Source organism: Scyliorhinus torazame, chromosome 17 (assembly GCF_047496885.1).
Source record: "Scyliorhinus torazame isolate Kashiwa2021f chromosome 17, sScyTor2.1, whole genome shotgun sequence".
Lineage (NCBI taxonomy): Eukaryota > Metazoa > Chordata > Chondrichthyes > Carcharhiniformes > Scyliorhinidae > Scyliorhinus > Scyliorhinus torazame.
The window spans coordinates 135218654-135240895 of record NC_092723.1 but is presented as its reverse complement, the minus strand read 5'-3'; the positions used below and the strand labels follow the sequence as shown (position 1 = coordinate 135240895).

Below are 22242 nucleotides of genomic sequence, written 5' to 3'. Positions count from 1 at the left end.
GTAATCAAAAGCTCCTGGTCTGCATTGAATGAATGGCTATCCAGGTGCTATTTAAATATGGCACCAGGACCTTTGACCACATGAGGTAATGGCAGGGCAGGCAGCTTACTTCGCCATGCTCCTCGCGGATGCAAATTTAATGAACTGAACAAAGGAAGATCGCATCTGTTCAGACGTCTTGCTACCCAATGATGAAATCAACCAGTGGCTAAGTGTAGTCTCGTATACACTCAACAAAGTAGAAATTTAAGCTACACGTCTCGGGTGCGAAATGAAATCTTTATTGTGTCTATTGATTATAATTGAGAGTTTGAAATCTTGTGGTTACAAATCAAATGTTCTCAGTAAAGCTCCTGTCAGCAGAAGCCTTTAAGAGATATAATTAAACTTACAAAGTGGCTTACAAACAAAATGAACTTTAAAATTACAGTAATGGTTTCTTGCTCAAAGCAAACCGCTTGCGCGGACTTAAGAGTTAGAATAGAAATATGAAAATACGAAATAAGGATAGCGAGTAGTTAGATAAATGGTATAGAGTGATCCCGGAATGAAAATAGCTGCCTGGACCTCTATCTTTAAGGAAAATGTTATCAACCTGACTCCATCAGTTCCTACCCTGTAATGTACTGATTGGCTTGAATGAGTCTCAAATGCATTTGATTGGGTGGTTAGTTGTCAATCATCAATGTGCAACATAGATGTGAATATGTTGCATCTTTGGGTGTTTTCTATGTGTTGGAATGTGACTTAGACTTTTTATCAGATCTGGTTTTTGCTGACTGCTATACTATTCACATTTTAAACAATGGTAGATTCAAGTTAACTTATGGTGCACACTTTGACCTTCATTGAATTGTTTCATTTGCTTCTAGTTAGGCTGCAAACGTTTCAAATGTTTCAAATCCATGCTTTTATTATTGCAAGCTGTACACTTTTGTAATCTGAGGTTGTGTTTGCAGTCTTATGATGGAATTCATTTTAAAAATGAATTTTGACATGGGCTTAGTATTTACATCAGAATGGCTAAATCAATGATCCTTTTACCTATCAGAAATAGCTGGTTTCCTTCAAGGAAGGTCCATTATAGATCGGCACAGGGCCAGGTGTAGGAAAGGCCCTGAGCAACAGTGGGGTCTCGAGAAGCTCAAGATGCTGGTGAACCGGGTCACTGCAACAGCGAGCATTGGCCCAACCATCGGTGCATTACCGGTCCTGTTCTTGTCTAGAAATAAGCAATGCCAGGGGTACCTTCAGATGTCCCGGGATGTGGCTGCTCATATTTGCAGTTTCCCCAGTATGAGCCGTGGCCACAAGACTCTGGAAGAGTAATCAAAAGCTCCTGTTCTGCATTGAATGAATGGCTGTCCAGGTGCTATTTAAATATGGCACCAGGACCTTTAACCACACGAGGTAATGGCAGGGCAGACTAGTTCATTCACCATGCTCCTCGTGGATGCAAATTTAATGAACTGAACAGAGGAAGATCGCATCTGTTCAAACGTCTTGCTACCCAATGGGAATCACACTGTCTTTCCTGTCCACCACTAGACTTGGACTCTGGAATGGAAGATTCCACTCTGTGTATCAGTGCAATGATCACAGAGGACTCCTACCTGCTGAAATGCAACTGTTCACGTGAGTAGTTCCCTACCATGTAGCTTACCTTCTTCAGGCTGTCCTGCTACATAATTATTGGTTTCAAATCGGGTGAACCAGGTCAAGCGGCTAATCTAAGATTGAAGAAGAAAAATTATAACACAAATGAACAAGGATGTTGATTTTGCTGTGGTTAAACAGTGTTGGCTAGCAACCCCAAATATGTCCGAAAAGATGATTTATCACCTTGCAGCCATGCTCCCTGGGTTCAGAGCCCGAAAGGATGGTCTGCAGTCAAATTGTAAGAGGCTTATTTTCAGATGTGTTAAATCTGGACTGCGCTGTGAAGATATTTCTAAAATCGAAAAAAATCAAGGTGGTGATTTGAATCCTACCTGTCCAGCAGAAACTGGTGGGAAATGGGTAATTAAAATTGCCCAAGGTACACTCTAACCAGAGGCTGCCAGGATCCCACTGCTTCCTACTTTAACCTTCTGCACCAGGCGAAAGCAAATGGCATCCTTTTTCAGATTTACACATCAGGTCCTGATGATGTAACTGATACACAAGTGCAATTTTAATTGAAAGCATGGCCAGGAATCTGCCCAAACATTCTGCCAAGTGAAAGCCAGTCAGGACCAGACAGGCCTCTTCGGGTCCCATGAGGAAGGTTTAGGTGTCTCCTTGTATGCTGACTAATATATTCCCACCAGTACCCTCCACAGCCTCAAATCAAAGAGGCACAGAAATCAACCCACCACCTCCCTGTGTCAATGGGCAGTCATCATGCCTCCCACCTTTCATGGACTCTCTATCCAGAAATTCTGAAAAGTAGGCCAGTGGGATTTTAAACAAAGCTAAATTATCCTGGGCTCCATATCTGGAGCAGTTTCCAACTTGCCTCACCAGCTACCAGCCTAGAAACTGTTAAAATCAAAACCAATGTTTCTCTTGATGGAGGGACATTAGTTATTGGCTCGGATTTTGCACGGCCAATGATGTCCAAGCTTTCCGTGTGTGCAGCCATTGCATGGCAGAAAGGTCCAGCAATATACGTGCGCACTAATGTCCAGCAATATACGTGCGCACTAACGTCCAGCAATATACGTGCGCACTAACAACAAATCATTCTGATCAATAATGTTGGTATTTTGAAGGATACCTCTCATTTTGTGAATGCTTAAGGACATAGGCACCAGGAAGGAACTCTCAAAACTATTGTGGGGCACAAATAGATTTGTCAACTTTCCTCAAAGTTAATTTATCAGACTTTGAAAGTTCAAATGAATTTAACAAGATGTATCTGACTTTTTAAAATGTTTTAATGTAAATGATTTTTTGCATGATTTAACACATTTTAAATATTTCAGTATATATCACTTTTAAATATCTGATCTTTTAAAAATATGTATTAATTTATGATTTTGAAAACTGATTCTGATAAATTGATCTGATTTAATCTTTTGTTCCTTTGACTTTTAAAAAATGACGGAAACAGCATTGGCTCGATTTTGATAGATTCTGCACAACGTGATATGTCCTTTCCATCCATACTACAGAACACTGAAAGGCCAGGCTGAGGCCCATGCCATGAGAAGATCCTCCTTCCTTGGAGCTGAAATTCTCTCTCCCACCATTGTATTGAGCAAGTTCATAGTTTGGTCAAGCAGCCAATGCCGTTGAATTGCACTACTGTTCATAATAACGCTCGCTTTGGTTCTTGCTCCTCCCGCACGGTTTGGTTTTGGCAGCAACAACGTAGGGGCTGGTTTAGCACTGTGGGCTAAACAGCTGGTTTGTAATGCAGAACAATGCCAGCAGCGCGGGTTCAATTCCTGCACTGGCCTCCCCGAACAGGCGCCGGAATGTGGCAACTAGGGGCTTTTCACAGTAACTTCATTGAAGCCTACTTGTGACAATAAGCTCTGGATTTCTACGACTATCTACTTGAAAACGTGCTTCTTAATTTCACTCCTGAATAGCCAAGCTGTAATTTTATAGCCTCCTATTCCTGATTACCCCAGATTCCCCTGTATGTACCCTAGATGAACCCCATCAAATCCTTCATATTTATTGAAACACCTTGACTTCCAGTGGGGTGGGGAGTCATGCACAAGACAGCTCCCACCAGGGTCCTTATTTTTTGGCCCTTTTTGCCCAGTTTCTGCTGTAATTCTTGGTGAAAAAAAATGCCTACCACCTGCAGATAATTAAACAAAATGAATGCACGAATAACACAGAGGCTCTATCCAGCTCTCTCACAGCACAATCCCACTTAGTTGAGTTTCAGAAGCAAATACAAACATAGAAAACTAAGAGGCAGGAAAAGACCAGCTAATCCTTTAAGCCTGCCCACTTACCATGTTAACTAAAGGATCATGATTAGACATTTCCATCCCTTTTCCAGAGACACACTACTCGCTCAGAAAAGAGGAATTACGTAACATTCAACTTTCCTTGTGCAGTTTAAATAAATGTTTCCTGGTTCTGTCAAAATGGAATGATCTATCAATAGGCATGTAATCTAGTCATTTGTTTAATAGACTTTCAGCAGTGGTCTCTTAAGTCTACACTGTTCTAAAGTAAGTAGACCAAGGTCTCAATAGCTGGGCTCAAATATTTTATTTCAAATGGCTGAACCACTTACCCTTTCTGGATCTGGAGGTTTTGTACTGAGACTGGTGATCACCACAACGATCAATGTAAAGACAGAAAGGATGATGGAAAAGTACAGGTAATGAACGTACTTGGTCACCAGAGGCCGGCTATCAGGCTGGCCACACAGAGGCTCTGGATAAATAAAGTCCAAAGCCATTCGAATGCAACCGACCAGGATCCCTGTGAAGAGGCCCCAGAACGCACCCTGTGCACATAAGCAAAGTCAGACATTAGTTCTTTAGTTCATCCGAAATCTCAACGGATATGCGAAGTTTTGAGAAGGGTATCCACTGTGATTTAGTGGATAACAAGCTCTGAAGATTGTGGATTTTGAGGACCATGCCAGAGACTGGGGCACAAAGTTTAGCTTTCATTCTAGTGCAGCACTGAGGGAATGCTGCCCTATCATCTTTCAGATGAGATATTAAACCAAGACTCTGTTCCAAAAGATTCCATAGAAGAAATCCCTAGCCAATATTTGCACAATTTCAATTGTCTGGTCATTATTACATTGCTGTGTGCAAATTAGCTACCTCCCACGCCACCACCACCGTGGTGTGTTTTCTGGTGGCGGAGGTGGCTCTTTTTTGGTGCGATCTTCCAGTCCCACTGATGTCGATGGCATTTTGCGTGGCTCGCCAGTCCTGCCATCAGGAAATACGCCGAGGGGGTTGCCTTCAGCAGGACCGGAAAGTCCCACGAGTGAGAAGGCCGAAAAATCCCATCCGTTGTTTCCTACATTACAACTGTGACTATACCTCAAAAGTATTCCATTGAATGTAAAGTACTTTGGGTTAGTCTGAGGGCATGAAAGATGCAATATAGGGGCTCAATACTTAGCACTGCTGCCTCATGGAGGACCCGAGTTTGATCCCGGCCCCGGGTACTGTCCGTGTGGAGTTTGCACGTTCTCCCCATGTCTGCGTGGGTCTCACCCCCCACAACCCAAAGATGTGCAAGATAGGTGGATTGGCCACGCTAAATTGCTCCTTATTTGGAAAAAAAAAGAATTGGGTACTCTAAATTTATTTTTAAAAATAAACAATGCAATTTAAATGCAAGCCTTTTTTTTCTAAGTAATGAGTAGCTGATTGGAAATTTGAGTCAGCTAGCAGATTACAGAGCTAACTTTCACCTGCTTTAGACAGATGTTCTCAATTGTAATCTGTATATGTTCAGATCCAGCTCCCTCAAACTCATTCACTCACAACACACACAGCTGGTTCTTTCATTTGCATAGTCACCTGTCACCCTTTGGGCAGTACCCGCGCATTAACAAAGTAAAATAAAGTGAAGTAGTATAAAGCAAAAACGAGGTGCCATGCCCATAAGATATGAAAGAGATTATACACTGTTTAAATCAAACCTTACATTCTGCTTATTTAAGAATGGACTTTGCTGGACCATAAACATGGCTGCTACAGGTCACATGATTTGCATGTTCTGGAAACTTCCAACAGTGAATACAGGACAAAAGCTCAACACTTGTGGAATCTCACACCTGTCATGTGGACCCATTACAATCAATGAAACAAGAGAGCAGCAGATGGTCTGTGTCCTCAGCCTGTACTTCTAACCAAGAGAGAAAACAATTGAAACTTCGTATACCAGTGGAAGTGCTAATAGTTACCATCTTTCTCCTCAAATGAACAATGGATTTGGGCCAGATTGTTTTTTTAAATACAAATTTAGTATACCCAATTCTTTTTTATCCAATTAAGGGGCAATTTAGCATGGCCAAGCCATCTACCCTGCACATCTTTGGGTTGTGGGGGTGAGACACATGCAGACACGAGGAGAATGTGCAAGCTCCACATGGACAGTGACCCGGGGCTGGGATAGAACCGGGGTCCTCAGTGCTGTGAGGCAGCAGTGCTAACCACTGTGTCACCATGCCACCCTTTGGGCCAGATTGTTAACCTGAAATTAACTAATCATAGAATTTATTTCATAGAATTTTTACAGTGCAGAAGGAGGCCATTCGGCCCATCGAGTCTGCACCGGCTCCTGGAAAGAGCACCATACCCAAGGTCAACACCTCCACCCTATCCCCATAACCCAGTAACCCCACCCAACACTAAGGGCAATTTTGAACACTAAGGGCAATTTATCATGGCCAATCCACCTAACCTGCACATCTTTGGACTGTGGGAGGAAACCGGAGCACCCGGAGGAAACCCACGCACACACGGGGAGGATGTGCAGACTCCGCACAGACAGTGACCCAAGCCAGAATCGAACCTGGGACCCTGGAGCTGTGAAGCAATTGTGCTATCCACAAGGCTACCGTGCTGCCCTAATCATAGGGCAATGCCACATGACCTAAACTCCTCTGGCCTTTGAAAAATGGTAAATGAACCAAAGCCTGGTTCTCTAGAAGATTCCTGCCATCGCCTGTATAGCGGAACAAGGCTCTGTATACTAACTTCATCTTGCTGTGTCATTGCTAACTTTGAAGGAATTCAGCAACTCCTGCTTTTAGCTAGCTAAACCCACCTGAACCTGGACTTCTACATGAAGGAATCCTCACTGGACTCTGGCACCCTGGACTCTGACATTCATATGAATTAATATTTTTAACTTTGTTGCTTTTTGCTCTTAAGTTATTCCTCATTGTAAAACGCTTCTTTCCTATCTTGTGGGTATATAGTTGCAACAACTATTCCCTGGGTTTTAATGTATGAATAAACAATATTTAACCCTAAAGAGAGTTTGCTGCAAGTGACTAAAATGGACTTCACAAATAGAGGGTTTGGTGAAACATGCCACAGTCTATTGCAAAATTAAAACAGTCTGCTAATGGACAGACGGCCTCTCTTCCGTCTGTAACAATAGTCTGAGTCCACTGAACTCTTATCATCTGACAGAGATCTGCAAGAAGGAGCTGATCACAAACTGCCTCACTGATTGGTAGTCCCTGGGAGGTATGCAATTTTCCTAACTAAAATCCCACAATTTGAACACTGTTTTCCTTGCTGCAATTGGATTGAAGATCATTGAATGGCTGGGATAGGATCTGCTGTGCCTTCTGATTAACAAAACAGTTTTTTGTGTTTTTTCTTTGGACTTCCCGTTGCCCGATTGAGAGGTCCTAGAACATTGCAGAATATCCAAAACGGTAGCGTGAGGCAGTCTGGTAGTGGCTTCCATTTGATGTACCCCTTTGGCATTGTTAACAACAGGGGTTCACCAAATAGAAATAACCAGGGAGAACCCAGGCAGCTTTTGTGTTATAAACTGACTATTAACATTAGTTAATATAAAATAAATCTTAGAGCAATAGCCACCATCTCATTAGCTCGTCTCCAGAAGCAGCCAGCCATGAAGACCACTGCAACAGGTGGCTGTAAGTAGGAGCTGATGGACTGGATGTACTGGAAGAGCTGACCACCTTGGCTCATTTGTACCAAAGGAATCCACAGGACAGAAAACATCACCAGGACCAGAACAAACACCCTGAAATAAATGGAAAATCAAATTTAGCAACTGTGCACAGACGTCTTGCCTCCATTCAGTGGTAACTGCAACAACATACCAATGAAGCCTTGCTGCTTCAGTAATTTCTAACCGTTGAATTTTCTTCACAAACTCTTTAAAAGAAAGGCTTTTTGTCGAGAAATGAGAGTTGGGAAGGGTGAATGTCCCCTGAAATCTCAGTATAAGCCCATTGGAATGACCAGAATCCAGACAGGGGTCGCGATTTAACGCAAAAATGATATTTTGGGCATGTTTGGCGAGGTGTTTCTTGACAGCTGCATTGGCGAGATCGCGGCCTGTATACAATGGCACTTAGTGCCTAAAATGAGTCCCCATGGGATTCTTGACATTATTGGCTCCCTTGCAGATTTGCCTGACTCATGCCTCTGCCTCTTGCCGCTAACAAGAGGGAACTGCTTTTAAATGCTCCCTCACCATTCACTCCCAGTCGACATACAAGCAGGGCAACGCGCAGACCTGCCCCTCGGTTTGGTGATGCTAACCTGGTGAGGCTTCTCGATGCTGTGGATGAGAGGTGGGCCACCCTGTTCCCCTGAAGGGTCGGAGGACCAGCAGCAGGTTCAGGCAGCATGACCAGGAGGACTGCTGTCCAATGTCGGAAGAAGACCACCGAGCTCCAAGGGTAGGTAACCACTTCTCCTGGCATCAGTTCCGCCTACCACCATGACATTCCCAATCTCCCCCCCCCCCCACAAATCACTGGCTGGCACCTCACACCCTCCACACATCTGATCTTCATGCTTGTTCCTCAGCATCCACCTGCATAACCCCTTCATGTTCAGGGTGCAGTGCCCACACATGCAACCTGCTATAGACTCCTTTGACTCTTCAAGCATGTTGCTCACACTGCCCTCTCTTTGACCCCGCAGGAAAAGATAACCCATAATAAACGGGAAAGGGTCAAGACAGGGCAGAATGCCAGAGATCCGAGTCCTCGGCCCGAAGAGCAGCAGGCCCTGGAAATCGTGGGATTGACCGAGGAGAGAGCAGTCGCCGACAGCGAGGTTGGCCTACGCCAGAGATGAGGATCCACTGCCTCTTCACTCAGATAACCTGTCTCAACTGAGTTGTTCATGTCAGACAAAATGCTCCTTCCCACTCACTGACCATATAAATATTGTCTTGCAGGATCTCCATCTGATGAGGCCAGGCCATCTGGAGTCGTTCCCCTGTCCACCACCTTAGAGACCACCTCGAAGAAGAGCTCCGAGGAAACCACCATCGTGATATCATACTGTCACCCCCACCTTCCACCAATGCAGAGAGACACACCTTGGTAGGCGACGTGAGTGGACAGATTTATGGGGCGCAATCTAGTGAGCCCCACACAGTTGCTGATAGACATCAGGTGGAGGCAGGAACATCCAAGGGAATCACACTGAGGTCTGCTGGATCCCAGTCCTCAGCTGGGTCCCAGTCAAATGCCGAACCTCTGGACAAGGTTCTCCCAGAGCTGGTGCAGATGATAGGTTGTAGGCGTGACATTTAGGAGGGAGTGACAGCAACATTCCAGTGATTGCAAAGCCGATTTGAGGAGTCCCAAAAGGCTTCAGGAGCAGGAGATGGTGCCGACAATGTGTGGCACCAAGGCCAATGCCGCTAGGGTGGCGACCACTGGAATACCTGGAGCATGATGTCCTCATCTTGAGTGGTGTTGCTGAAGGCATGGTTAAATGCCTCAACATCATGTCCAGGTCATGAAGGATATGTCCTAGAGGCAGGTGGACATTGCCGAGGCACTCCAGAGTATGGCCCAATTACTGAGGAGCATCGCTGAGGACACCGACACCATGGTGCAGATGGGGGGGGAACCTCCAGGACTGGCAGAGCCAGATGACTCAGGCTTCTGGATTTCATTCCAGCTGCCCCCTCCATATCATGGAGCATCCCACGGCACTACGGGCACCATCGGGGAGGGAGAAGCGCTAAGGCCAACCCAATGTATCTGCCACCATGGAGACCACGGCGGAGGGAAGGAGGGGCCAGGGGCTGGTTTTGTACAGGGGAAATAGCTGGCTTTTAAAGCAGACCAGCAGCGTGGGTTCAATTCCCGTACCAGCCTCCCCGAACAGGTGCCGGAATGTGGCGACTAGGGGCTTTTCACAGTAAATTCATTTGAAGCCTACTTGTGACAATAAGCAATTTTCATTTAAGTTTTTAGTTTCTCCAGTTCTTCTGAATCCACCTCCTCCTGATACCGGTGTATCTCAAGGGCAGTGGGCAGAACAGGGTGGCACGGCGACGCCCGTGACATCAGTAAGTCGGCCGTGGCCCTCTGGCTCCGAGTCTTCCAGAGAACATCTGCCAAGGGCATCAAAGGTCACGGAGCATGGAAAACAGAAAGCTGCATCCACCTCTGATGCACATCCTGGGGATACATCTGGATCTAGCACTGGACCGCAAAAGACCAAGAAGAGTGAGGAGCACTGGCGGGGGTGGGGGGTTGGCCGGCACTTTCTGTAGCTAGGGAGAATGGAAATATAAAATGTTCATGATTAAAACATGTAACACCTGATGCACGTGAAGCCTCTGTCAGGTTAATCTACACAGCGGCCTGCCTGCACCCCCAACCCCTGTTGCCCTTCACTCCCCCTGCTCTGCTCTCCTCCCCCCCCCCCCCCCCCCCCCCCCAAACCCGGCACAGTAGCTCAAGATCAAAAGCCCCCAATGCAGTCCCCGTTCCGAGGATGGGTGTGAGTGTGCTGTCAGCAAAAAGACAGCAGTCAGACCTTTGCAGCAGCTGAGAAGCACCAGAGCGTTCCTCACAGTAAATTATCATTATCCTCTTGCCTTGTGTAGTGAGCCGCTGACAGTGCCAACAAAGATTCATCATCCTGGAGTGATATTACACAGACCCTTGAAATGTGGATTCGGGAACTTGGGGAGGGGGCGGTGTGATGGGGGGGGGGAAGGCAGGAGAAAAATGGTGATGGGGATTGGGGGGAAATAGAGAAATGGGGGATGAGGGCAGGAGGAAATGGTGGGGGGGATTGAGGGGAAGGAGGGAAATGGGGGAAAGAGGGATTGGGAGAGTAAAGGGGGATTGGGGGAAGGAGGGAAATGGGGAGAGAGGAGGGGAGGGAAGGAGGGAATTGCAGGGGAATGAGAGTAAAGGGATTGGGGGAAGGAGGGAAATGGGGAGGAGGGGGGGGGGAAAGGAGGGAAATGGGGGGTGGAATTGGTAGAGGGGGGGAAATGAGCTGAGGGACGCAGCCTCATCCGATGAGAAAGTGGAGACGGTATGGGCCTCCCTGGTCCTCCTGGGATGGCAGACCCTTGACGCCACCTGTCCTCAAAACTCTAGCTCCTCCTCCGCCTTGTCCTCCAGCCCCTCCTGGTCCGTTTCCTCAGATGATGCCACATGTCTCTTCTCCTCCTCGTCCAGCATATCGCCCATGGGCCTCATTATATTGCGTCTCTGCCTTGGTCTCAGGCCTCCGCATCCACATCCTCAGTCATGATCTCAGCAGGTATCCCTTGTCCCCCACAAGCCAACCAGTCATCCTGGGATGGTCCTCTAAGACACCTAGGACTTTTGAGTACCCCAGGATGTAGCTGTCATGCGTGCTCTCTGTGTAGAGGTGGCACACAGGTGCATGATACGGAGGCAGTGGTCACACACGATCTGAACATTCATGGAGTGGAACCTCTTTCTGTTCATAAAAGACATTCACAGGGCGACAGGCGTGCAATTGATTGCGCCCTGGACATAGGGCATCCTGGCAATGGTGGAGAATCCTGCAGCCCAGTTATCTTGATGGGCCTGATCCAGGTTGAATGTGATATGGTTGGACGCCCGGGCAAAAAGAGCATCCGTCACCTCCCGGATGTACCACCTGTGGGCTGTAGCTTGTGAAATTCCACACAGGTCCCCGTTCGAGCCCTCTAATGACCTGCTTGACCTTCACAGCAACCAGGAGCATGTGTCCTCCTCCACAAGATGCCAAGTCTGCGAGGACATTGCACAGGTGCCGCACTGTCCTCTCTGCTGAGACAGTCTTTTGTGGCACATGGTGTTCGTCGTTTCACTGAATGACCATTGATGCCTGTACGCCTTGGGCTGTCGCTGGCCTCCTCTTCTGGGTCCCTGCTCAGCCTGATGGGCGGCTGGGTCTTCAGTGTGTGCGATGGCCCCCTGCACATGGGATGCTGCCTCTTGCCTGCGACATCGTTGCTGCCTTCTACGGCATCTGCCCACATCGGCTGCCACCAGCAATGCAAGGGCAACCTCTGCGGGATCCACACAAGCAAACATTTTTTCATCTGGAAATAATTGGAAGAGAGAGACCGACAATCATTAGGGCTTCCATCCGGGGACCCTCCAATCCCCCAAGCCTCCCCAACCTTGTGTCCCGCCTTCCCTCAGAGTACCATCCAGCGAGCCAGTAATGCAGCAAACCTTGCTCTGCACACTCACTCCCGGCCTCATCAGGAGCCCATAGACCACAGACCTCTGCCAGGGACAATAGAGACGCCGTGCTCAGGCACGCTCCCCTGATCCACACACTTACCCTTTGGTCATGAGACGTTCCAAAGTGCTGAAACCCTGTTCTTTGGTGTTTGATCATTGGCAGCTGCCTTTATGTTGCTGACACTTAAGAGAGTTCAGGCACACTATTCAGACTTCAAAGTTTGTTTGACATGCTATGCAGTAATCATCCTCTGAAACATGGCACGTGTGCACTCAACAAGGCACTTGAGAGTTGAGGAGCTTGAAGTTCTCTCAAATCTAACAAGGCTAATTCCTAATTTGAAATAGCCTTCAGCTGTGAAGTTAGAGGCTGCTCACAGTCAAAGGGTGTGAAATTGACTTTCAGGATAGAAGCCACAACGGCTCTCCTGCAAGTGTTTGGTGGTATAGTCAGGCTGCAGCTGTGGTTATCCCTGTTATGGTTCTCTGCAATATTTAAAGATGGCTTGAAGGCCTCACAGATGGAAAACCCCTCAACCCCCCAGCTCAGGCATGATCCCCGATCTAGAGTGCACTTGAGCTGCATGCAGGAAAACAGAAAATACCTCAGAAGCCATCGCGGCAGCTTTGCGTTTTAAAAAAGGAACACTTAAGCAACGCCAGCGTGATTTCTCGCTGGGGAATCGGGTATTCACGGAAGGCCGCTGCATTCAACTTCAATCTCGCCAATATGATTGAAATGAATGCAAATGAGAGTTAATGATAGTCCCGCCGCTTTGGGGCGAAAACTGGAACTCTCTACCGGGAGTGGGCCAGATGAATGGGCGGAAATCTTGATTTTGGCCTTTCCTGTTATTCACCCGCCATACCCGATCAGCTCCAGGTGCAACGCAGTGGTTAAATCAAGCCCTTGGACTCCATTATGTTAAGGCCTACTGCAAGAACAAGATTAGTGGGATGGCTTTATAGAAGTGATGCCTTTATTTATCCTTTACAAGACCACTGACATAATGGGACAGAATTACAGAAAGGAACTAAAGTGAGCAAATTTGTAGGTGGTTCAGAGACTTCTGCAGTGGTCCCCAGGGAGCTAGGGAATTGCCCATCAGAAGTTCAAATTTCCCAGATAATTCCTTTGACATTAACTTAACGGGACTGGTGGAGGGGGTTAAGGGGGATTTGAAGAGATGGGACGCCTTACTGTTGTCATTGGCGGGGAGCAGACAGGCAGTAAAGATGAATGTGTTGCCTAGGTTCTTTATCTTCCAGTCTCTCCCAATTTCCCCCCACCCCCCCCCACCCCCCCAAGGGCTTTTTCCGGAGGGTGGATTGGCTGATCTCTGAGTTTGTTTGGGCAAGACACTGAGGATCAGTCGGGCCCTTTTGCAGAGGAAGAGGCAAGTGGGGAGGTTAGCGCTTCCAAATCTTCTGCACTATTACTGGGCAGCCAGTGTGGAGGTGAGATATTGGTGGGCAGAGGGGCTGTCAGAATGGGTGTGGGTGGAGGAGGACTCCTGTAAGGGTTTAAGGGCTATGGTAACGGCCCCGTTCCTGTTTGCCTCAGGGAAACATACTAATAGCCTGGTGGTGGTGTCATCAATAAAGATCTGGAATCAGCTACAGAAACACTTTAGGTTGGGGTGGGTGTTAGTACTGACCCCGCTGTGCAGGACTCATAGGTTTGTGCTCGGATGGATGGAAGCGATGTATGAAAGATGGCAGGGGTAAGGCGAGTGAGGGACCTATTTCTAGAGGAACAATTTGCAGATTTGGCGAAGCTTCAGGAGAAATTTGAGTTACTGAGTTCAGGTACCTACCAGTGCGGGTCTGTGCAGAAGGAGCTGTGCACTTTCCCCCCAACTATGGGAATGATGTGTTGGCAGGCTGGGTCGATGTGGACTGCACTTGATGCAGTGTAGCGAGAGACAGACCTCCAACACTTGATAAGATGCAACACGATTTTATTTAACATCTAAACTATTATACATGTTCAACTGTGGGTTGACACTATGCTGACTTGACTGGAGACCTGATACTAGTCTAACCAGACTTACTAGCTACCACATGGTGTTTGCACTGGCCAACTCACTAACTCTGACTGTTCCAGAGGCTGGGTCCCGAGAGAGCGGGAAAACTAGTGCCCTCTGGCTTTATAGTGGTCGTGTCCTGTCTGGTGATTGGCTGCTCTGTTCTGTGCGCTTACTGGTCATCCTGTGTGTCAGTCACCGCCTGTCTGCACTCCATTATATACATAGATGTATATTATGACAGGGAGTATACACGTTACTGGAAAAGCTGCTAGCTCCGAACAAATGGGGGAAGGGAAGATCGGAGATATTTATGGGTGGTTGTGAAAGAAAGAGACGGCGTTGGTGGAAAGGATTAAGGGCAGGTGAGAGGAAGAGTCGAGGACCAAGCTAGAGTGGGAGATCAGGAGTGAGGTATTGTGTCGGGTCAATTCGACGTCCCCGTGTGCGAGATAAGCCTCATTCAATTCAAGGTAATGCACAGGGTACACATGACACGGACTCGGATGAGGGAGTTTCTCTCTGAAGTAGATCTTTGTGAGAAGTGTGGGTGGGGGCCGGAGAACTAAGCCCATATGTTCTTGGGGTGTGTGAAACTGGAGGGTATTTGGGAAGCGGTGTTCAAGACTCTGTTTAAAGATGGTGGGGTTTGAAGTAGCGCCGTGCCTCTTGGTGGCAATTTTTAGGGTTTTGGGAGCTGCCGGGGCGACAGGAAGGGAAGGGAGCCGTTGTGGGGGCCTTCACCTCCCTGACTGCTCGGCGAAAGTTTTGCTGATCTGGTGGTCGGCAACTCCGTCGGGGGTGGCAGCGTGGGTGGGGGACCTGCACGGATTTATGAGCCTGGAAAGATCAAGTTTGCCCTAAGAGGGCCAGAGGAAGGGTTTTACATGTGGTGGCGTCCGTTCCTATCCATGATTAAGGTTCGGTTTGTCGCCGGGAAGAGGGGGGAGGTAAGGGAAAAATGTTACAAATTATTGTAGTTGCGGGTGGTTTTTGTCACCTAATGTTGTTTTGAGTTTGGAATAAATTATATATTTTTTAAAACCTTTGCGCAGAAAAACTAAAGAGGGCCCATATTGCTTATTGGCCATACAGTAATTACACTTTCAATCGAATCAGCTTCTTCACAGATGGCTGAATATTTTCCTACCTGCCAACAATCATGAGCTCCCACTCGGCGCAGTGAGGTCTGAGGTGGTGCCAGATGTCCATTGTAAATAATGTACTCGCACTGTTGAAAATTGAAGTGAGGGAGGACATGAGGGCCGCGATCATTACTGACATCATTAGGCCTCGCAGTCCTGCAGGAAAACAGAGTAGGTCAAAAAAGCATTGTATTAAAGATTGTATTGTAGTCGAGACTGAGTTACAGAGAATGACTGACTGAATTTTCATCACCAAGGATTTGGTAAAATTGGCCAGCTTGCCTCAGGAGAGAGTGCCTGCAAAAGTGAGGTTTTCATTGCTGGGGGTAGGGTTCAGGCTGGAGTCAAACCATTTAACCCAGGAAAGAGGTCGGAGACAACCACAGGTGCTGAGGCGGGCTGTGACTTCTTTGTTCCAGATAAAATCAAAACAGCAAGGCCCTCCAGCGTCGCCACTCACACATTTCTCATGCCACCTTATGCATCCCACCTGCCCCTATAGCTTGTCATGCCCCATATACAAACTTAGGAGTAGGACATTCCGCCTTTAGAGCCTGTTCCACCATTCAATAAGATCATGGCTGGTCTGGCTGTGGTCTCCACTCTACTCTTGTACTCTCTATTTCCTTGTACACCTTTTTAACACCCACTTCACTTTCCCCTCTCACACCTCTTGTAGTCTAGCTGCTCTTTCCTTTATCACAACTCTTGTAGTTTCACTGGCCAAGGTAAGACTCCTCATGCTCCCTAAGCTAAGCTATAGCACTCAGCCCCAGCTGCCCCCACATGTCTGGGCTCTCAATCAAGCATTCATAATGCCCTGGCATAGGGCATGAGGTGGATCTTTTGAACTCCCCTCTGAGGGGCTGTGCCCCATGACTCTTCACAAATTTGACACAACTCCATGAAAATTGCAAATAGGTCTCTGCCAGGTCAGCAGCATTGGGTGCAAGCTTTTGACGGGAACCAGCCCACACCCTATAAAGGCACTCCCAAATGTCAGAGGCGCTGGAAACGTGGTCAGGAGTGCTGGAATTGAGATCCGCCTGCCATTTTTCTGGTACTCATAAGTAATTCGCTGTGAAAATTCAGCCAGATATGTGAGGTCAAGAGCACAATGCTAACATAAGAACTAGGAGCAGGAATAGGCCATCTGGCCCCTCGAGCCTGCTCCACCATTCAATAAGATCATGGCTGATCTTTTCGTGGACTGAGCTCCACTTACCCGCCTGAATACCATAACCCTTAATTCCTTTACTGTTCAGAAATCTATCTATCTTTGCCTTAAAAACATTCAAGAAGGTAGCCTCAACTACTTCACTGGGCAGGGAATTCCACAGATTCATGACCCTTTGGGTGAAGAAGTTCCTCCTCAACACAGTCCTAAATCTCAGCATGCTGCAGTTTTTTTACAATTTAAATAATATTCAATTTTGCTGTTGTTCCTCTAAAATAGATGACCTCACATTTACCCAATATTATACTCCATCTGCCAGACCCTTGCCCACTCGGTTAAACACTGCAACTATCTATATCCCTCTGCAGACTTTCAGTGTCCTCTGCACAATTGGGTTTACCACTCATCTTAGTGTCATCTGCGAACTTTGACATATTGCACTTGGTCCTCAACTCCAGATCATCTATGTAAATTGTAAACAACTGCGGACCCAACACTGATCCCTGAGGCACACCACTAGCCACTGATCGCCAACCAGAAAAACACATTTATCCCCACTCTTTGCTTTCTGCATGCTATCCATGCTAATACATTACCCATAATGCCATTCACCTTTTTCTTGTTCAGCAGCCTTTCGTGCGGCACCTTGTCGAATGCCTTCTGCAAATCCAGGTACATCACATCCACTGGTTCCCCATTGTCCACCGCGGTCATAATGTCCTCAAATAATTCAAACCTGACCTGCTTTTCATGAACCCATGCTGTGTATGCCCAATGGGACAATTTCTATCCAGATGTCTCGCTATTTCTTCCTTAATGATAGATTTAAGCATTTTCCCCATTACAGAAATTAAGCTAACCGGCCTATAATATCCCCCCCCCCTTCACAGGATACAGAGGCACTTTGGTTAAGCCATCATGTTTCTCCTCTGAAGCAAAACCCAACCACACCATCTCTGCCTCTATCTGGTTAATCCGATGTAAATTGCATTCAACTAGTCACCCTCTTTTGCTGCAAATCCATCACGGCAATATGGGGAAGAGGGTGAGAAAAAGGAGAGCGGGAGTGACATTTTCTTTGTGGACTAATGAAATAGAGGACATGGGAGGATGTGAAGGTCGGTTCCCCTCAAGTTCCTGGGCTAAGATCCTCTGACATAATCCCTTAATCTGATTCCTGTATCAACTTGCCCTTTCAGACCCAAACACCAGTTGAAACCCTGCCAGCTGGGAGGGAATTAGAAATAAGAGGTATATGAGCAAACAAATTAAGATCATGTGGTTTAGATGAAGCGAGTCTTTAAAGAGACTAATGGTAGTCAGGATATTCCCAATTATCTTGCAGATTTTACTGGCACTCTTTTGCTAATACAGTTTTAATGGAAAGACCTGTTGGGATCCAACAGCTTCAATAAATGCCAGGTCCACTTACATGGTCTGATGGAGGAGCAGTGCATAAGGTGGATAAAGTGAAACAGGTGACAATAAAATAGTTTTGCAGATGACTACTTTTTAAAATATCCCAGATTAATTCTTTACTCAGACAACAGTGAGAATGTGGAAATAACTATTCGGTGGAATGGTTGAGATGAATGTCATAGATGCATTTAAGAAGTTAGTAAGTACATGAGATAGAAAGAATAGATAGGGTGTAATCAAGTAACTAGAGAAAGAAGAGGTTAGTGTAGATCATAACACAAAGATCGGATGCCATAAATTGGATGTAATTGGATTTCTTGTACCTCGTGGCAGCAATTCCATTACCAGCTTCGGGTAAGCGATATCTGAGCAACCAACTTGATTTCCACAAATTCTACGACAAGTATCAGCATCAGCACAGGCCACTTCATCTAAAACATGAATCACGATGAAGCATCCATTTTGAGTTTAAGGAAGATTTCACTCTGAAATTCAGACAATGCCAAAAATAATGTAGACCTCTCCTGCACCTACCTGTAAAGAGTACTCTGCTTATCATGCCTGGAATCACCATTATGAAAACAGGCAAGACTTTCAAGTAGGCAGCAAACAAGGAGCCACCTTTAGCATGAAGCAGTGTCTTGGCAGAGAGTGACCTCTGGACGATGACCTGAAATTGACACAGGAGAGGATAATTGAACATAATATTGCAAATGCTGTAAACCTTAAAAACTAAGGCTGAAAATTCAACCAGTATCAGTGAAGTGAGGTTATGATGTTTCAGATGTGTAGACTTCATCGAAACACTAGGTCACTTCTTCACACTCTAATTTGGCCCTGATATTTAAGACCATTTCATTGCTAAACAATTCAGTAATTGCCATTTTTAGATCTAAAACCACTAACATGTTATCACCATCTCTAAGAATCTTACTTGTGCAGGCACCAGCACAGAAACATCCTCCCAGGAGAAAATTGTTATTGAGAAACAGAAACAAGATAGGATGATACTGAGGTTTCCTTCTTAAAATTATGGGCTAGACCGATGCTTACCCTTTACAGCATTTTTAATCCTCTGCTGGCTGGCAGACTGTCCACACGCTATGGTTTTCAAAATATTGACCTTGTTTTCTGATGACTGAAATAAATGGCTCTATTTCACATTGGCTCTACTGGTAGTATGATCCTTTGCATGCACTAATCTGTGGACATACTCCTTGTACCAAATGGGAGCATCTGCACCTGCACAACATTGCCTGCTTCCTTGACCTCGAGCACCTGCAAGGAAAAATTATTTTTTCCCCTTGGCTCCACAAAGTCTGTAGACATGACATATTGAAAGTTTTATCTCAGCAAGGATGTACTCATGTCAACCTGACACCTACTGCAAATGGGGAGGATGCCGTGCAAATAACTCTTTCAGGTGGACCCAGAGACCTAGGTACATGGGATAGAACAGCATGAGTAGACCATTTGTCTCCTCTAGAGTGCTCTGTCATGCACCTTGATCATACCCCAAATCCCTTGACACCTTTATCAGCTAGAATTATATCAATCTCACTTCCGGTGGCGGCCATGAGCTAAGCGGTTATACGAAAGGTGGCTCTTATCTAGGAACCTCAGATTAGACCTTACAATCCCAACCAAGTGGGTACCAAAAGGGCAAAAAGCTCCCCAAACTAACTCCCCATCCACTGCTTGATCATCTAAAATGCAGAAGAATCAGCAATCCAGCTGTAAAGGCAGCAAAAACAGGGAGAGGGAAACCACATCCTCTGAACAGGGAGACCCGTGTGACAGCCTGGAATCAACCATGGCTGATCCCACTGAATCGCCAGTGCAGGCTTAGTCAATGATGGAAAAGCTGATGGCGTTTATCACAACTGAGCTCCAGAGGCACAGGGAAGTGATGAAGGAGGCGACAGTTCGGTCAGTAGTAGAGACCATGATGGCCCACATAAAGAAGGCAATGAGCAAAGTGAGGCGGAATCTAGAGGCCCAAGAGGCAATGGTGTGGGACCTAGAAAGAGCCTCCAGGGACCAGGGAGATCGGATCAATTAACTTGAAGCCGAGGTAGCGACACTGATCAAGACGCAGAAGGTACTAAAAGAAAAGGTTGATGACCAAGAAAACAGGTCCCGCATGCAGAACCTGTGCATCATGGGGCTACCAGAGGGCACAGAGGGAAGGAACCCCACAGAGCATGTCGTGGTGATACCCGGAAAGCTGGTCAGGCAGGAAGGCTCCGCCAAGCTCCCAGAGGCAGACTCGGCCTCAGAATAGTTACTTGGATCATAAGGGGTCTTAACGGGCCGGTGAAAAGATCCAGAGTCTTTGCACATCTAAAAAGCCCGAGGATGGATGTAGCCTTCCTACATGAGATGCAGCTGAGAGAGAGGGAACGACTGAGGGTAAGGAAAAGCTGGGTGGGACAGACATATCAGGCGTGCTTCAACACAAGGCAAGCAGAGTGGCCATACTGTTTAACAAAAAAGTAGCGTTCACAGCGAAGAGTACAGCAACGGACCCAGGGTGACGATTCATAATGGTCAGCGGAATCCTGGGAGAGGCCCCGGTGGTTCATGTAAATATATACGCCCCAAACTGGGAACTCACAGAGTTCATTAAAAGAACAATGGTGGAAATCCCCGACTTAGATTCTCACCGACTGATCATGGGGGAGGGAACTTCAACTGTGTGCAGGACCTACAAACAAACAGACCCAAGCCTAGAACGGGAGCCATATCAGGAGTGACACAAGAGTAAACACCTTTAGGGAGCAGATGAGGGGGGCGGGGGGGGGGGGGGGGGGGGGGGTTAGAACCGTGGAGATTTAACCATCCGAGGGAGAAGAAATTCTCCTTCTACTCCCACTTGTACAGAGCCTATTCACGCATAGACTTCTTCATAGTAGGGAAAACAGTGCTTCCAGGAGTAATGTAGGACAGAATACTCCACGATAGTGGTCTCCGACAACGTTCCACACTACATGGATGTGAGATTGGAGGTGCTCCCTGCCCAGCATCCCCCATGGAGGCTGGACACAGCCCTCTTCGCCGACAAGGCATTCTGTGAAAGAATGGCACAAGCCATTGATAGATATGTATTCTGCAACCATAACGGGGAGGTCTCCCCCGCCCCGTTCTGGGAGGCACTGAAGGCGGTGATCGGGGGGCGGGGGGGTGGGGGGGGGGGGAATAGCTTATAGGACCCTTAGGGACAGGAAGGAAAGGATAGTTAGGCAGCGGTTGATCGACTCCATACTAGAAGTGTTATGGGCTAGGGTTTAGAAAACTCCAAAGTATATCAGGGAGTTCACCTGATCTACAACTGTTTATTAATTTTAGTTATGAGGAGCACAAGGGCCTACCTTTCAGGTGTTATTCAACAGAGGCCTTGAGCACTTTTAATCAAAAAAAAAAAGTTTATTCTACGAATTTAGTTAACATTTTTATGAACACAGACAGTAAGAATTTTTATCAACTACAAACATAAATACCCCACACAGCTACAGTACTCTATGTATGACCCTTAATAAATTCCCCCTTTAAGCTGTTCCAATTTAGTAACAAGATCCCATAAACCGGAATCCCCTTTTCAAAGGTGTGGCCCAGCACACAACACTCAAGACCTGGTATACACTCTTGTTTCCTTTTCAAAACATCAGGATTGAATTCCTTCCAGAAAGCAGTTATTTTCACGTTATCGCGTAATCTGGAAACAGCTTTTAAACTGCAGAGAGAGAGACTCCAAGATACTTGTCTGTCTGAATACAGCAGCCAAATGTGAAAATTAAAGCAAAAAACCTCACAGCCCCAAACCAAATCAAAAGTAAAACACAGATCCACAGCCCAGCTCAACCACACAATGACATCACTGAAGCCATGTGATAAGACAAAACATTTCTTAAAGGGACACTCCCATGACACGTCCCCCAAGAAAAAAAATAAACCATCAACTTCAAAGATGGTTTCATTTTTCACCTTTTCACTTTTCCAATAAGAACAATTGACAATAAAGGCACATTTTTTTAAAACAAAAACAAAACAAGCAAACATTGATAATAATACAGTCCATTTTGTTTCTTCTTCCACCATCGAACCTGCATCTTTTCATCACATTCGTAACAAAGCATTGGCTATCACATTTGCTCGTCGTTCCACATGTGTAATTTTAAAATGAAATGGCTGTAACAGTAAACTCCATCAAAAACAGCCTGGCATTTTTATTCCTGAATCGCTCCAAAAACGTCAATGGATTATGATTAATATATATATAATTGTTTCAGATGAATTGCTGGTAACATAACT

General features: G+C 46.3%; 1 protein-coding gene across 1 annotated transcript in view; it reads right to left on the bottom strand.

The window, feature by feature from the left end:
• Nucleotides 1-22242, bottom strand: part of LOC140394169 (sodium/myo-inositol cotransporter 2-like) — a 69617-nt gene that overhangs the window by 4648 nt on the left and 42727 nt on the right. Inside the window, exons 10-15 of the mRNA XM_072481109.1 lie at nt 18466-18601; nt 18255-18362; nt 15341-15491; nt 7542-7710; nt 4244-4459; nt 1664-1730 (exon numbers count right to left, since the gene is read on the bottom strand). Of these exons, the coding sequence (XP_072337210.1) occupies nt 1664-1730; nt 4244-4459; nt 7542-7710; nt 15341-15491; nt 18255-18362; nt 18466-18601 (847 nt within the window). The remainder of the gene's footprint in view (nt 1-1663; nt 1731-4243; nt 4460-7541; nt 7711-15340; nt 15492-18254; nt 18363-18465; nt 18602-22242) is intronic.